Source organism: Pagrus pagrus, assembly GCF_965226575.1.
Source record: "Pagrus pagrus genome assembly, chromosome: 2".
Taxonomy (NCBI): Eukaryota; Metazoa; Chordata; class Actinopteri; order Spariformes; family Sparidae; genus Pagrus; species Pagrus pagrus.
In genome coordinates, this window is record NC_140186.1 from 33,475,662 (window position 1) to 33,492,752 (window position 17,091).

At 39.6% G+C, this 17,091-nt stretch overlaps 1 protein-coding gene across 3 annotated transcripts in view; it reads right to left on the reverse strand.

Moving 5' to 3' along the window:
- Nucleotides 1–1,779: 1,779 nt before the first annotated feature.
- LOC311269777 (glutamate receptor 2-like) overlaps nt 1,780–17,091 on the reverse strand; it is a 78,789-nt gene continuing 63,477 nt past the window's right edge. For 2 of the 3 annotated variants that reach the window (XM_084374182.1, XM_084374181.1), the window contains exon 19: nt 1,780–2,655. In XM_084374182.1, coding sequence (XP_084230308.1) covers nt 2,521–2,655 — 135 coding nt within the window. In that variant the 3' untranslated portion in view covers nt 1,780–2,520. Of the gene's footprint in view, nt 2,656–8,707; nt 8,884–17,091 lie in introns of all 3 variants that reach the window. The other variant, XM_084374180.1, reaches the window with a different exon arrangement.

The window sequence follows — 17,091 nt, forward strand, 5'->3', positions numbered from 1 at the left end:
ACCTATGTGAAATTCTATGCTGGACTGATATTTCTCCAACCAGGTAATGGGAGAATGCTGCACCAATAAGGTGGAAATGGGTCTTGTGATGTATGAGTAAAAGCATTTCAATTCAGCATTTCGTGAAAATTCAAATACAAATTCAAATTATAGTAGTTGTAACACCCCAACCTACCGTGAGAACACATTTTCAAACCAGCCCTAGTCTTGCATGCAAAAGAGACATATTCTGTAAGGATGCTCCCATTGTTAACTCCCACCAGAGTACTATTTAGTAGTAGAAGTAGTTAATAGTATTTAGTCAGTAGTCAGAGACAGCTGTGGTGCTGTGCAGTTTTATGAGCCAATCTGTACAGATTCAAACAGAAACATCTTATGTTTATGCAGTTGTGCCTGCATGGTCTGAAAAAACAGCCATCAGCAGCCACATTGGCAACAAATTCGAAACGACATATCAAGTTGAAGCAACTGGCCAGTCTTGTTAAATATCTGCAATTAAATGATGATCTCTAAAAATCATTAACAAAGGAGAAGACCACTATTGAAATATTGACTACTGAAAAATAATAGCTTGGAGCACCTCATTTAAAAAAACTGAAGAAATGAACATCAGTCATTATTAATATGGCATGTTTCTGCCCACCCACGCCAGGTCACACTCCTTTTCACTGACAAGGGAGACATCCCCTGATAACCACTAGGAGTCACTCGTGCATTTACCAGGATGGAATCCCCAGTTGGTTTGTCACTCACAAACACTACCATGTGTGATACAGACTAAATATACAGTATGTCCAGTTATTGTCTTCTGTGGCTGACCCTACCCAAGGTAATATCTTCCTAAAGTAATGCAATAACTCTAATGCTGACAAGGATTGGACAAGAAAACATAATGTAACTGACTTCACATTATTCATAATGGCTGTAATACACTTTTCCTATACACTATCTGACTATCATAGGGTAGAAGAGATGCGTGCACAGCCTAAACAATAATTTTGATTGTAAAGCTCCCCATAAATAAGAGGAAATCGTAAAGTAGTGAGTAAAAAGCATATACAGTAATACTTAACACACTACAAAACATATTAATAGGATACTGTAAGTTGTAAGCGCAGTAGAAATACTAAGAACCAAATGCTAACAATGCTATCATATTACCACATGTTTGCGTCTGAGATACTTGTGCAGTTTCTGTTTTTTTGGCTGTAGTTCAGTCATTTAGTCTATGTATGAGTGGTGTAGCGCAGTTCATTAAAGCAACATTGTGTAACTGTTTTTACATTAAAATAAAAGCTTTAAAATCATTTTGATGGTACAGTTTCTTGTTTCTGCACTATGTAACTTCAGTGAGAGGGTGGGATCACATCATTCCATGCATGTTTTCAGACATAACACTGTTATAATGTGATGACTTTTGTTTGTAGCTAGCACCTACATTACGTCTGCCAAATTGTTACAGACCTGGGATTTGTATTTACGACCGTGGTGTTGGACTCAGAAATCGGGGGGGTGGGGGTGTTTGCCATAGAAAACTGGTGCAGTCAATGTGCTGCTTTTAAACCAGTCATTTGTTTTTTGATGCTACTGCTAGATGTCAGAAAAGTTGACCAAAGCCAGATGTCAGATATCAACAAAGGGGCACACAACAAAGTGTTATTATTTTGTATCAACATACATTTTTGCTTGTTTTTGCCCATCCCTGTGTAGGGTGCATGTTTATCTTATAATGGTGACTTCTTGATTATTTTGTGTTGTAAAAGTGTGTGTGTGTGTGTGTGTGTGTGTGTGTGTGTGTGTGTGTGTGTGTGTGTGTGTGTGTGTGTGTGTGTGTGTGTAAGTCCATGCATCACTTAGGTTAACGTCTCTACTAATTAGGGATTTTCAGGCAGATATAAGGAAAACAATTAGGAGCAATAACATAATTTATCATTATCTGCTATCACACAATTACTAGTTTTATTATTTCACAAATGTGATATTTCCAGACGTCTGTTTCCACTAATACCACTTGCACTCATGTCAACCAAGATTCTGCTTTTATATCTGCAATTCCTGATCACATCCCTGATTAATGTTGTTATTGCATTAAGTCTGCCATTAAGTTGTCCTTATTTTCTATACAAGAGAAGCCTCCATGGCAAAAATCTCTAAAACAATACGGTGTGTTTGTTTAGAAAACTGTCCACTGTGCTTGATTGTTTTGAATGAATTCTTCCATGACCAGCCATCTTTCTCACTGATGGTGAGTGATTCAGTTTGTAGGTGGGCAGGTCTTTGCTGAAGCCTGAAAGCCAAGTCGTGGGAGGACAAAACCTAGCCTAGAAAGCTAGGCTAGATGATAAAGAGCGAGATCAGGGGTCCTCAGAAAGATATAATTGGCTACACTCCATATTGAAAATCAGGGAGGATCACCCACGGTGTTTGGTCACCACAGGAGATGACACACATTTCCATTCACTTTCTGAGGGGAAGGGAGGATGTGTGTCCATTGGCTGTAAGGCACTGGCTCAGGCATGGTCAGGAGAGATCAGTCATGCTGAGGCTCATGGGTAATCCTGGACGGAGGTAAGCCACCGGGACACGACCATTCTCACTTGTTGATCCTGTGATGGATAGACGAGCTTTGGAGCGCATCGCATCTGTGAATTTCATCTGTACAAAAAAACAATATGTTAAATACATTTTAATAATTTACAACAAAACCAAACTATACAGACAGCTGCTTCTGGTAGATTTATATAATAATATTTTGGGAAATTGCTTTCTTTTTGAGTGAGAAAACTGATCATTCTCATTTAGGGCTGAAACGTAGAAACTGCTATTTTTAGTTTAAGGTGGAGTTTCAGAGAGGAAGACAGTGAAGAAGAGAGAAGGGCAGAAATTTAATGAATTAATTTTAAATCTACAACATTTCCTGAAGCCACTTTTTGAAGCAAGACACACTGTAGCATTATGTCACAGATGAATGGAGAATGTGTGGAAAAGCTATGTATGTTTGTATGTTGCAGTATGGCCAAGTGGGAGAGGACTGTCCTCTCTGTTGGGATTATCACCAATAACTAATTTTATATTTAAATATTAAGCTTGACAGGGCTTTTGTTAAATTTAGATATATAAGTTACACTTTTGTTTTTCGAATGAGAGAAACAAAGTACAATACATACAATAGACGTAGGATATTGTGTCTAATGTGGTCTGACTAGTTAGGCCCTCACCTGCACATTCCTCAGTTTGATAGCTGCTCTTCACCAAGCCTAGCTGTGAGGCAGTATGGTTGTGTGCACAAAAATTATAGTCATCACTTCATTCCTTTTCAAGATTCAAGGTTTGAATAACAAAATGCAAGATGAAGTCCCTTTGTGTAACATAACTGACTCACTCGGTACAACACATGTGATATGGGACATATACAGTTGAGGTCAAAAGTTTACATTCACTTGTTAAGAACATGTATATCATGGCAGTCTTCAGTTCCAATGATTTCTACAGCTTGGTTCAATAATGAATTTATTATAGGTCTTCTGAAAATGTGACCAAATCTGCTGAGTCAGAAATATACATACAGTAATTCTAATATTTGGTTAAATGTCCCTTGGCCTAGATGCTTTTGATAGCCATCCACGAGCTGAATTTTTAACCACTCCTCTTGACAGAATCAGTGAAGTTCAACTAAATTTGTTGGCTTCCTGGCTCATTTCTTCAGCACAGTCCACATGTTCTCAATGGGCTTTAAGTTAGGACTTGGGAAGACCTTTCCAAAACCTCCATTCTAGCCTGATTTAGCCGTTCCTTTACCACTTTTGATGTGTGTTTAGGATCATTGTCCTGTTGGAACACCCAACTGCACCTAAGACCCAATCTTCTGCTGATGATCTTAGGTTTTCCTGAAGAACTTGAAGATATTCCTCCTTCTTCATTATTCCATTTACTTTCTTTAGAGAACCAGATCCACTGGCAGCAAAGCAACCCAACAGCATAATACTATCAGCACCATGCTTGACAGTAGGTCTGGTGTTCTTGGGGTTAAAGGCCTCACCTTTTCTCCTCCAAACATATTGCTGCTCAATGTGGCCAAACAACTCAGTTTTTGTTTCATCTGACCACAGAGTTTTCCTCCAGATGTTTTTTTCTTTGTCCATGTGATCAGCAGCAAACTTCAGTCGAACTTTAAGGTGCCATGTCTGGATAAAGGGCTTCTTTCTGGCAGGGCAGCCTCTCAGCTCATGTTGATGTAAAACACACGTGGACACTGTCACCTGTCTTCCAGCAGCTTGTAATTCATTACAGACTTGCTTTTTAGTGGTTTTTGGTTGACTCTTGACCATCCTGAGCAGTTTTCTCTCAGCAGCAGCTGATAGTTTGTGTTTTCTTCCTGATGGTGGCAGTGACACAACTGTGCCATGCACTTATACTTACAAACAGTTGTTTGTACAGTTGATCTTGGGACCTGTAACTGCTTTAAAATGTTCAAATCAATAATGCGCTCTTTCAGATCAATGCTGAGCTCTTTAGACTTTCCCATTGTAGTGTTTGTGGCTTAGTCTACGTATCAAACAAGCCCAATTAACATGGGCCCAGAAAAGTCAGCAGCTGTTAGGGTTAGAGTTAGGGTAAGGGTACACTCAGAAGAAGTTAAGGGGCCATGCTACAAAGAACATTTGATTCACAAAACTTTCTATAATCACCAAAATCGATCGTTCAAGTTGCTGTATGTATATTTTTGATCCAGCAGATTTGGTCACATTTTTGGAAGACCCATAATAAATTCAGATTTGAAGTAAAAGTTTTGTGACAAAGTAGTATGTGCTCCACTCATTGCATCACAGAAAAACGAGAGCTGTAGAAATCATTGGAACTGAAGACTGCCATGATATACATTTTCTTTACAAGTGTATGTAAACTTTTGACCACGACCGTATACCCGCTGGGCAGCACGGTGGCACAGTGGTTAGCGCTGTTGCCCCTGGGTTTGAGACCAGGCAGGGCCTTTCTGTGTGGAGTTTGCATGTTCTCCCAGTGCCTGTGTGGGTTTTGCTTCCTCCCACAATCTGAAAACATGCAAATGTTAGGTTAATCTGTTACTCTAAATTGTCTGAGGTGTGATTGTGAGGTTGACTGGTTGTTTGTCCCTATATGTCAGCCCTGTGATGAACTGGTGACTAATCCAGGGTGTACCCCGCCGTCACCCAATGTCAGCTGGGAATCGGCTCCAGCACCCCCGTGACCCTGAAAATGATAAGCGGTTTTAGATAATGGATGGATGGATGGATGTATGGATGGAGGAAATTCCTTAACATTAGTACACTGTAGAACAAGCAGAACAATGTAACTGAAATAACCCCAACTGAGAACTGGCTCAGCCCAAATATCATTCACTGACACACTTTTTAGCAACTTGCAGGACATTGCCCTTGCCCATGGTTGGGAGTGACCTTTCTCCATGAGGCAAAGGAAGACATTTGTCGATGAAGCTTGGGAAAGCCTCTGCTTGGACAGGGCTTAGCCCCTTGGCCAATACATGGTCACTTAAATACACTCTAGTGCAGTCTATGTAGGTTTGTGACAGTCACACACAAGGTATACAACCTCTCTGCTCCTCAGAGGCAAAAGGAGGTTGGCAAAAACCAAGAAGCTTAGAAGTCACTGCACAGATACAGTTACCACTTGAGGTATATTTGGGAGTAATATTACCTTGAAATTATTTGAATCTAACTAGGTGCCAGGTGGGTGCTCGGTCTCATGGATATCACCCGTTCTCTTTGAAGACAAAGGAAGAAACGACATACAGTATGGCCTCAAGCACTTATGCCAAGTCCCAAGAGGGAACAATGGACTTAACCACATATCTAAGTATATGTCATGGATAAGAAGAGGGGGGAATCTCCCTGGATGTAAAGAAGAGTGGCAATTTTCCCTGGAGGTAGACAGATCAATGAATGCCCTGCCAAACCCTAACCACCGTCCCCAACAACTATGTTATTTACAGTGATAACCCATTGCAACTGTTCTCTCTAGACATGTTGAATCTGCACATGTGCATCACTCAAGGAACCACCTGCAAGCCGACTGACCTGTGTGGGTTATTGTGTCAGGCTATGGCCCTCTGGTAAGCAAATGGGGAATGACAATTGTATTCTAAGCACAAAAAGCACTGTTTATGAACTGAAGGCGCCTCTGGGAAATTGACAAGCATTAGAAACACTTTCTATGGTCACCTGAAACACTTTTAACACATCTAACTAGGATCTAAGACCTGGGGTAAAAGCAGTGTATTGGTGTATCGGAAGAGGGAACTGTGAGACTATGTAAGGGGATGTAGTCTGTGGCAATACTAATCTTGCTGACCAAGCTTTACCAGACACATCGCCTAATCCCCAAAGTTTGTAGCATGGGGACAGAGGAAAGGCCCTGTACGGGGTGAGGATAGGGAAAGGGTTGACTGTTGACCTTAAGAGCTTCTAAGTCAGCAAAGGAGAGGTGCAATCCAATAAGATGATGGTCATCCTGAATAAATGTTCATCCTTCAACAGACCATGCATATCCAACTGTCACAGTTATCATGGCCACTAGGAAAGCTCAAAGTGCTGTTAGCTACTGCCCTCAGTCAGCTCTAACTCCAGCTCAGCTAAGCAAATTCCATATAACCATAATCCAGCAATCTGCATGGAAGTCGGACAAACACCCAGACTAAGCTGATTCTCCTGACTCTACAACTTCACTTCAAGATGAAGAGGTAGTATCATATTCCCAGCAGGTTTCCATAAATATGACCCACCATTCCTGGGTTGAGTGCGGGATGCACAACACCAACCTCGACCAGCAATCTCCTAGAGGAGATAATCTCCAGGCAGACATCACAAGATTTTTGCTGTTACTATTAGTGCAGAAAAAACAACACATTACTGGGTGGCGGGCTCAAACGTTTTACCTGTTTGGCTTTAGTACTTCTTCAGGGCACTTCTGTAACTATACTAACTAAGGCTGTTGTTGTTACTGCCAAACTGGAACATTCAAGCTGATTCTAAGCCCGGTCCTGTCTTAGCTAATGAAATACTGCATGAAATACTAACTAGCTCTTGCTAGCTCTTGCTACAGATGTCACCACCGCTCATCTGTCTTTCAGGCATGAATAGAGGTGTCTTCAATCAGGCCACTTATGGGTGTAATATTCCATACTTTAGGTGCTGTACTAAGTAAATCGACTGACATGGAACAGTAATATTTGCCAATGTAACACAGTGCTTACATATTTCTTTCACCAAGATGATGATGCTGCCAGTCCAAACCATTCCATCTTTCAAATGAAATCTTTAGGCTACCTAATAAATTTCCATTAAGAGAGATGTGAGTGAGTGGCCAATGAATCAGTCTATTAAAGAGGATGATTGGCTAGAAAGTAGAAAGGAGTCGGAGAAACAGGAAAATTACTGGGGCTAAAAAAGTGAAGATGGAGGTGGTTGAGAGGACAACTAGGAGAGGGAGGATGAGTGGAAAGAGGGAAGGTGAGGAGGACAGAGAAGTGGAAAAGAGGAGAGGTCAGATGAGGTGTGGAAAAAGAAAAGAGGAGGTGGGCAGGATGGTGTGTAATGAGTGAATAAAGGAAAGGAGTATCACAGCCACATACAATTTTGACTAGATACATTGTATTTAGTCTTAATCTAGACTCTAGTATGGTCTACATGTCACTATTGTTATCAAGAACAACTGCTGCATTCACATAGTGCCACTCAGCGATGCTAGTCAACCTCAATGGCAACATTTGTCTCATAGTTGTGATGATTTTATTAAGCAAATAGATACCATGTAACGTACATGGATATTAATTAAATCATGCTATTTATAAAGCATGGTGTGGATGTTCAATTGTGTTTTTTTTAATTCAGAACAGTTATAATATTGATTGGTACATATGATACCACAATTAATCAATTGGTAACAAAGTAGCAGCTTGTAGCTCAGGCAAACTTAAGACCTGCAATCATTTTTTTGTCTTTAGACAAGACAAGTCTATCACAGCTTTGTCTTTGGAGAAAAGGAAAACCTAATGACTGACATTTTATTCATTTAGTGTGGATGTTCCAGAAATGTTTTCCTTAATGGTTATACAATGGGACACTTGATTTGCTGTTGCTGTTTTCAATGATGGGTCTTATTTTTCAAATATTACCTAAACAGAAAAATACGTTGCACATCTATTTAATGAGCCAGGTACATAGGAGAGGGACCAGTCATCCAAAATTTGCAAGTAAGCTGTATCTAACTGTTTGCTTTCTGAACTTTAAATAAAAGCAGCCATTTTAAATTGCCATTGGGTCTTAAAGAACAGCTGGCTGTTAAAAAATAATCAATAAGTTATAATATGCATAATGACACCACTAATTAATGCTTTAGGATAAAGTCATGCCATGATTGCCACTCTGTTGCTCTTAGTTTCTCGTTTCAATTGTCTCCTCTTTGACTTTGCAATTTTTTCAAAAGCTATTAAGTAACTGCCATTATCATCACCAGAATTTTGAATCATTGAGGCACAGTGAATATGCAGCTTGCCATTAAAGATTTTATGCACCACTACAATATGAATAGAACTGTTGTTTGAGTTGTTGTTGTATTGTTTGTATTAATGCCAATTAAAAGTAATTCGTCTAAACATTGTCTATGACTGTGAGGTGAGGAAAATTTTAGCCATCAATCATCACCCTCCTACCCGTGTTAGATCTTGACGCTCTCAATGCCGTAAACGTTGTAGCCCTCTTTATAGGTGGCGTAGTTTGGCTGGTGGCTGGGGGACAGCAGGTTGAAGTTGGGAGCATGTTGAGGAGAAGACAGAGTGTGTGTGTAGTTTCCTGTGTGCTGGGGAGACGACAAGGTGTTGGCTGCCACCTTTATAACAAGAATAAAGTCATTGTTATTGCTATACTTATTGTTCTTACAGAACAACAATGACTCTAAATGTGTGACTGATTCAAGTGACAACAATATTCTGAGTACTGATAGCACCAACTGCAAAAGCGATACAGATTTGCTTTAGGAGAGAGAGAGAGAGTGAGAGAGATAGATAGATAGATAGATAGATAGAGAGAGAGAGAGAGAGAGAGAGAGAGAGAGAGAGAGAGAGAGAGGGAGATCAATATGCCTCACATAAATAATAACTACAATTACATTTAAGTGTTTGACTGCTCTAAACCAATCATTGCTGGCCGATATGCATAAAAAGGTTTGATCGCTGGACTCTGATCAGCCTGATCAGATAAACGCACGAGACAGAGACACTAAAGTGCCACACAGTGAGGACTCTGCTGCTTGCCTTCTGCTAACAGCTCACTAGCTCTCCTCCTGTCAATATCAATATGGATTTTCAGTGCCCTCTTGGTTTAACCAGCGCAATATGTTCACGAGGTCCTACCAGCCAGCGATTTGTGACTTAGGCCTAGTCCACATGTACACTGGTATTTTTAAAAACGCATTTTTTCCTCCTCTGGTTTAAAAAAAATTCCCATCCACACCAATGGTACGAAAACGCAAATCCAGGCTGTCAAGTGTACGCCAACAGTAGGCCATATAACCTCCACCAGCCACGTTGGCCAATCAGAAGCCTGCCAAACAAAGGAGACAAGCCAAAAGACCCTGGTTTTCCTGTCTACACATGAGCGCTGAAAACGTTTTCCCAAAGCAGTGACCTGAAACGGCATTTACGTGTGTACAGGAGGCCAAAATGCATAGAAAAAGCTTTATTTTAAGAAATACCTGTACGTGTGCACAGGGCCTAAGGGGATAGATGGACCGGTACCGAGGAACAATTCTCTTAATGTTACATCCTGCGCTGAGAGGCCAGTCAGAGATGACAATGAGCGCCGACACAGCGCTGTTGAAAGAGAGGTAACTATGGTAACAGCATGAGAAGACACGCTCAGCTGTAGTCAGCATAGTCAGAAGTAGTCTGTTCAATTTATCGTTTGGGATTGTCTGTTTACACTTTCTGTCGTCTCCAGTGGGAGAACAACGTAACGCTGTTTGTTTCAAGCCCTCCAACATGAAAGCTTACTGCTAATGGAGCTAACAGCTGACAGAGCTGGCAGCCTAACGCTGAGAGAGCTAATAGCTTACAGCGGCACTAAACAAAGCAGAACAGTTCAGAGGAACATGAAGTGGTAAACTGTGAACTGTGAACTGCAGTTAAATGTGACAACACAACATTCACACTAAATAAATGTACTGAAGTACTTTAGCTAAGTACAGTTTGTTGGTGAACGTACTTTCAGGTTTGAGTTACAGACACGTTTTATCAATGTTGAAGTAACCAGGTACAAGCAGTGACCAGGTGGTGGGGTAGTGGCTTCAGGGCACAAACACCTCAGTTCGAAGACTGAGACATTGAGACAAAGTACACACAGAATTTAAATTCTCTGTTCTCGGTCATAAAAAAACGCTGGAAATGTCCGCAGGTCTCCATAAAATATCCAGTGGTGTGACTATTGGCTTGTAATAATGCCACCTCCTTCATCTCCGCCTCCTGCTGTGACAGGTAGCTAATAAGCATATAATGTGAACAAAATTTGCCACGTTTGGTACACATGCCAACTTTGGACGTTACTGTGGTTTGCAGAAATGTTACCTGCTAACATCATTATATCCTGGTGGCTGGGCTGGTTCAATATAACCAGGCAAGCTTACTAGAAATATTTGCGCTATGCTGAGTCTGAAATGTTTTGATAAAAAAAAAAAAATCATGGTTTTTAATGCTTGCAAGCTAACCATTTTTTTGTTGTGTTCTGATTTTAAAATAATTAAACTGGACTTTGACACAATAATTTTAACCTGGCAAGCTGGCAAGTAATGAATACATTATTAATTTTAACACAGTACGGTATTTATCACAATATTAAAAGGGAAAAATGACTTGAACAATGTCCTTTTATAACAATGTGATGTGTACAGCATTTATTATTCATATACAATTTGTTTTTACTTTTTACTTGAGGTCCTTCTGCTTTGCTTCTATAGTATAAAAAAAGTAGCTGGCCATGACCTAAGCATGTATGAAAAGCAACCATTGGACTATGTACAGTTACAAAACAATACAGCAGCCAGTAGCAATCCCTCCCTCCTTCTTGTTGTACAGTGGGACTTCCAGGGCACCCAGGGGGGTGTGATACGGGGGACAGCCAATAACAGGCTCTAGGCTGCGGGTCCCATTAATCTCCCTCTCTCTTGTTGTCCAGCGGACGACCAGGGCCACAAATATCTCCATCAGCGTAACTGACCCATTGTTATTTCCTAACTGCAGTGGTTGTTGGGTGTTAATGGCATTGTGTTTTTCTCGCGGTTGCTTTGTAAAAACAAACAACCAGCAGTGGAGCTGTTGCAGTGGATTGTGAGCTGTAGTTTCCCCACTGGTAAACACACCGCCTGGCTGTCGCAGCTACAGTGTCTTTGGGCTCATTAGGTGAAGCAGACAGGATGAGAAGCTGCTCTGCAGAATAGGTGAAGAGGTTGGAGTGTTACCTCAGCTCAAACACCGCTGAACAGACATCATTGGTGCGTCTGTATAACTGTAACACAGTCAAGCATTGAGAATGAAACCAACAAAGCCAACCAATCAGAGGTACTTTCAGGTTAACCATTGACAGGTATGTTAGAAGGACAAGCAGCCGTATCTATATTCACTCTCAGCAGGAGTTTTCTGACTTCTGACTGACAGTGACTGGTCCTATGGAGACGGAGTAGACTTTATAGCTGACTCTTTGTTGAGGAGATTACAGTGTGCATAAAATGTGTTCAGCTCATCAGCATGAGGCCTCTAACATGGTGTGGTGCCCCTGTGGTATTTTGAATCACCTGCCACTACTTAAGTGCTGCTGGCAATGAGGTCCCTCTCCAGTTTCTGCTGATGTCTCCTCTTTGCCTCCTTGATACCAGCATCTAGTCTTGCTCTGGCGGTGTTGTATGCTTACTTGTCACCTGATGGAAAGTGTTTTGGCTGTACACAGCAACTGGTGAATTCTCTGGCCAGATTAATAATGGACTGAAGCATACGTGATTGAGGTCAACATAGGGTGACCCTAGGGTGACTGTTTTTCTTGTCCTGTCCCCGAGAACGTCCCCATTTTTTACCTGTAGCTTAAAAACAGAACGCAATGTCAAATAATACTTTGCTTCACTACAGCAGCACCATATCACTCTCCTCCATTCTTTTACTTACTACTTGCTCGTGCTTTTTTATGAAAAAAAACAAACATTTTATGGGAATACTCGCCATATATGCATCAACAACATCACCACAAAAATCTTCCAAAGTCAGATAGAACAGAGAGAAAGGAGAGGAGGAAGACTGGGTATGAAGAAGAGTGAAGGAGGTAGAGGAGGAAAGGTAAAGATATGATTACAGAGCCTGCAAAATAATTAATTATTCCAAACAAGTTTTTTGAAGTAAAATACAAAACTAAGGCAAGCATGGGGATCTGTTAGCCAACGTGTTTATCTAAATAGTGTAGCCTACTGTTTATTGTTATGGATTGGAGAGGACGGAGAGGGAAGTGAGAAGGAAAAATGAAGACTACAAAGAATGACTGTTCAGAGTGGACAGGTCTGTCTGCTCTGTACTGTTTCTGTAATATAGTTGTTTTCTGTCAGTGTGCCTGTTAGTGGTGGAATGTACATTTTATAAGTACTTTTATCCAAGTCCTGTGCTTAAGTAAAAATTTGAGTTACATCTCAGAGGCAAAAATGTTGCTTTTACTCCACTACATTCATACTGACAGCTTTAGTTATTATTCAGATTACAGGTTTTCCTCCCTTTCCTGTCCAGTGAAAACCATGTATCTCCAGATGTGGTGATGTTGAATGTTTGTGATAAACTGAAGGATGATGAAGAAAATTCTTCCCTCTCTACAGCTATATAAACTCTTTAAAATCCCTCTTGGATCAGCTGGGAAATGCATCAACACAGAGCTGATTTTACTTGGTCCTCACAGGACAGCCACACTACAGACATATAATGATCTTATAGAATATGATGCATTGCTGTAGATTAAACTAGCCAACAATATATAAAAAATAAGTTAAAATTATAGCTGCTGTGCAGCGATGGGTCGGGTCCGGGCTATTTTTGGCAAATTTAGGCAACTCTGAGGCTGAGCAACAAAGTGTAGAACAGGAAGACAGACAGTTGACATCATAATGTTCATTTTGCATTAGTTGAGGCTTGAACTTACAACCTTTGACACCTAAGTCCATCTTCTATCTCACTTAGTTAACTGGCTAGTGACAGATCATGTGAGGCTTCACAAAGTGAGTAAGCTATACACTGTCATGCAGGCATATTTGTAACCACTGTAAAAATCAAAATCTCTGCCTCCACATTTCCTGTCTCTCACTGTATTATCCATATAGGCAAAAATGCCCCCCAAAAGATTGGTTTGAAATACTGCTCTCTTGATTTAATCTTTGTTTTGCTGTGATTTTTTTACATATATGTTTCCCACTCACTGAACTAGATCACTGATCCTGTCTCCTACTCTCAGCTGGATCAACTTTAAGTGATTCTCCTTCTTCAGTTTAAATGGAGGGTGTCAATCAGCATTAAAGCACATTACCGCCACCTATGTTTCGACTGGAATTACATCACCACAAAACAAACACAAAGTAATAAAAAATTCAGTTATTAGGAAAAAAATCTGAAAATACACATATTGCATCTAGACAGCATGGAGATGTTGGTAATTTGTTTTTAAAAATGATTGATTTGCTCCATAAGTGAATAACTGATGTTTAGCTATGTCATTACTGCATTGACTCCAATTGTTCACATGAAAGAAAAATTTAAAATGCTGTGAAAAATTCAGTTTTTTGAGGCTCAATTTTTCATAAATCAAAGGAGGAGAGAGGAAATAGGTTTAAGAAGTTTTACAGTTTTTGAAAAAAAACAGCGATGTACTTCATGATTTTTATTAGGTTTAAATGTACAAAAGTTTCTTCAATATTGAATTCTGAAGCTGCATGAAGTATGGTTGATTTGTTATGAATTTTCAAAGGTTTGAACTTTAGACGCTTGCTGTAGCACCACCACCAGGACTATTGGCTTGGGTTTACAGCTGAGGTAATCTGGCATGAGACTGGACCTTTGTGCAAAATCTGGTTAGCTTTCATCCATGGTCCAGTCCAAGCTATTTGTTTTTATTTAATTTAGAGGCTTGCTGTGATGCCACCGTCAGGACAATGGGCTTTTGTTTTATGTTGAGGACATCTGATACTTTGATCTGTCATCATCATCATCATCCTTGCTGGGTCTTGAACCCACAACCCCTGACACCAAGCACCAGCTCCTAACTCACTGAGCCAATTGGCTGGAAGTGAGACCTGCTGTGTGGCCTCATTTGTCGACTCAGGGAGTCACTGTCCGGGCAGCTGTTGTCAAGGCAGATTTCAAAAATGGTCAAACTGTCAGAAATTCTGTTACCTGAACAAAAATCTGATAATACATAAATTGCATCTTGACAGCATGGAAATGTTGGTGATTTGTTTTTAACTTAAAGTGTTTTGCTTCATAAGAGAAAATCTGATGTTTAAAAATGCCACTCTTCCATTGACTCCAGTTGTTCCCATGAGAGCAGAATTCAAAATGTTCTCAAAAATTCAGTTTTTGAGATAAAATTCTGATATTTTAACTCCATCAACCATGACTGCAAAATATTCTCAATTTTTTTCAGGAAGATTGAAAATGTATTTAGCAAGAATTTGATAGTATATGTTTACAGTACTGTTTACAGTCAAACATTTTGGTGCACTGTAGGCTTAATTTTTGATAAATTAAAAATCCGAGAAACAAGTTTTGTGGAGGACGGTCTGAAGATGCTCTCTAGCAAGTTTGGTGACAATTGGGCAAAAATTGTGGGAGGAGATAGGTTTTATAAGTTTTACAGGTTTTGAAAAAAACTGAGTGTTGGACTTCATAATTTGTAATGAGTTTAAGAGGACTAAAGTTTCAGCAGTATTGGGGCTACAGTTTGGTGAAAGTCTCAAAACTGTAGCATGTACTGTTGATTTTGTAGGTATTTTCTAAAGTTTTTAAATCTAAACGCTTATTGTGCCCCCCCCAGGAGGAATATTGACATGTCCTTGGAATTAAGTAAATCTGGCATGGGGCCGGACATTTCTGTAAAGTTTGGTGAGTTTTCGCCCATGGGAAGTATGACTTCCTCGGAAGAAGAAGAAGAAAGAAAGAAAGAAAGAAAGAATTCCTAGGAATACAATAGTGTCCTGGCAGCTTAGCTGCCCGGACCCTAATGAGCTCAACCTTAAACATCTACAGCAGTAAAATGACACATACAGTTTAATGCAGCAGTAATATTAATCCAGAATCATCAGATATAAAAACACTGACAATGAACAGTTTACTGAAACATCAGTTCTTTCACTTAAAACCAGTACCATAGTTTTATTACAGTAGTTAACGTGGTCAAAATATGTCAAACCTGACCTTACTCCCTGTTTTTCATTTCAGAAATCTGATCACCTAAACTGTGCTAAGACCGTAACATTAAACTCTTGAGTCCTTTAACTAACGTTATGTAAGTTAATTCTGTTTTTGATACAGTGACGGGGTACGGGAACAGGGCACCAGACACATAGGATTACAGCCCAGGTCTTATCATGGCAGACATTCTGCCATTAATAATTATGATACATTATTTTCTGATGATCAAGTTCATTGTTAAAAGGTTTTCTAAAAGTTTCTGATGTCCATGAAATGTATGCCTTTGTTTTTCTATAGCTAAGAGCTGGTTTACAGCCTACAATGCACAACTTATAATCAATGGTTTTTAAATGTTTCATTTGAATATGTATAACAGCCCTGTCAATCATCGTAGAGCAGCCTGGTCAAAATCAAAAGCAGAGAGGGAATGGAGAATACAGATTGTATTAACAATAGTTGTTTATCCTTAAATCAGTACTTTAAAGGGACAACAATTTTAATTTGACTTTAAGCCCAGTACAGTACATCACCATACAGTACAGTATATCAATAATCACCTGAAAATCTGCAGAAACTGAGCTTTCATACAGCACAGTACATTATAGCAGGGCTGTTGGTAGTTTGGTTTTGTTTGGTTGTGAACTGCAGCTTCCACTCTGATGGAGATCCATGTTCCATCAGCATCAACGAATACAGCACATTGGAACCAGGTTCAACATACCATGTACAGTATGTGGTGAAAATTATTAGTGTTGTTGGTTGGTGCTCAGTTTATTTGTTATTTTTTAAAAGAAAAAGAGTAAAATTGCATGAAGAGGGCAAATCACAAAAAACACAAGTCTCATGAAAATAGACTTTATTAAAGGCCCTTTGTATTGGACTGCATTAGTTTTAAAATGGTGTACCTAATCAACTGGGATCAGAGTATTTATTCTGTCTTGTCAGAGTTTCTGTTAGTTAGTTTTGTTTTGTTGTCTCAACAAAAAAATAGGTATTTATACATTTCTTATATGGTGCATTTTAGATTACCTACACACTTAGTTGCTAGTTTATTAGGTCAACTGAGCTAAAACTTAGTAGTCTAGTCCAAGAGCCCTGCAGTCAATCCTGCTATCATGAAAGTTAAGAGAGGGCTTGATTGATGGTCATCTGAAAGCTGTGGTTGTAATTTTTTGCAGCTCATCCATAATCCAAATAGGGTGGAGTAAATACTACAAACACAACGTATGTGTGTATAATGAAGTACAACACAATACAAATCAACAGCACCACAAATTACAACATCTAAATTTACTATATACCTAATAAACTGGTACCTCAGTGATACCTTACTCCATGGACAGCAAAACACCAGCATACTATTTATTACATTACACCAAATTCACTTAAATGAGATATGAGGTATATGGAAAAACTACTATACTATTACATTTACCACCAGCATTTTAGCTTGTCTGACTTTCTGACCTGAGACATTAGGTAATTTGTCTAGTAACATTACGCATCACACAAATGCAGATTGAGAGAGTATTTTAGTGACAATCCTACTGGTATCAGATTTAACCCCAATAATTAGCATTAAAATGTTTTCCTTTTTTTGTTCTTAGGCGTTATTT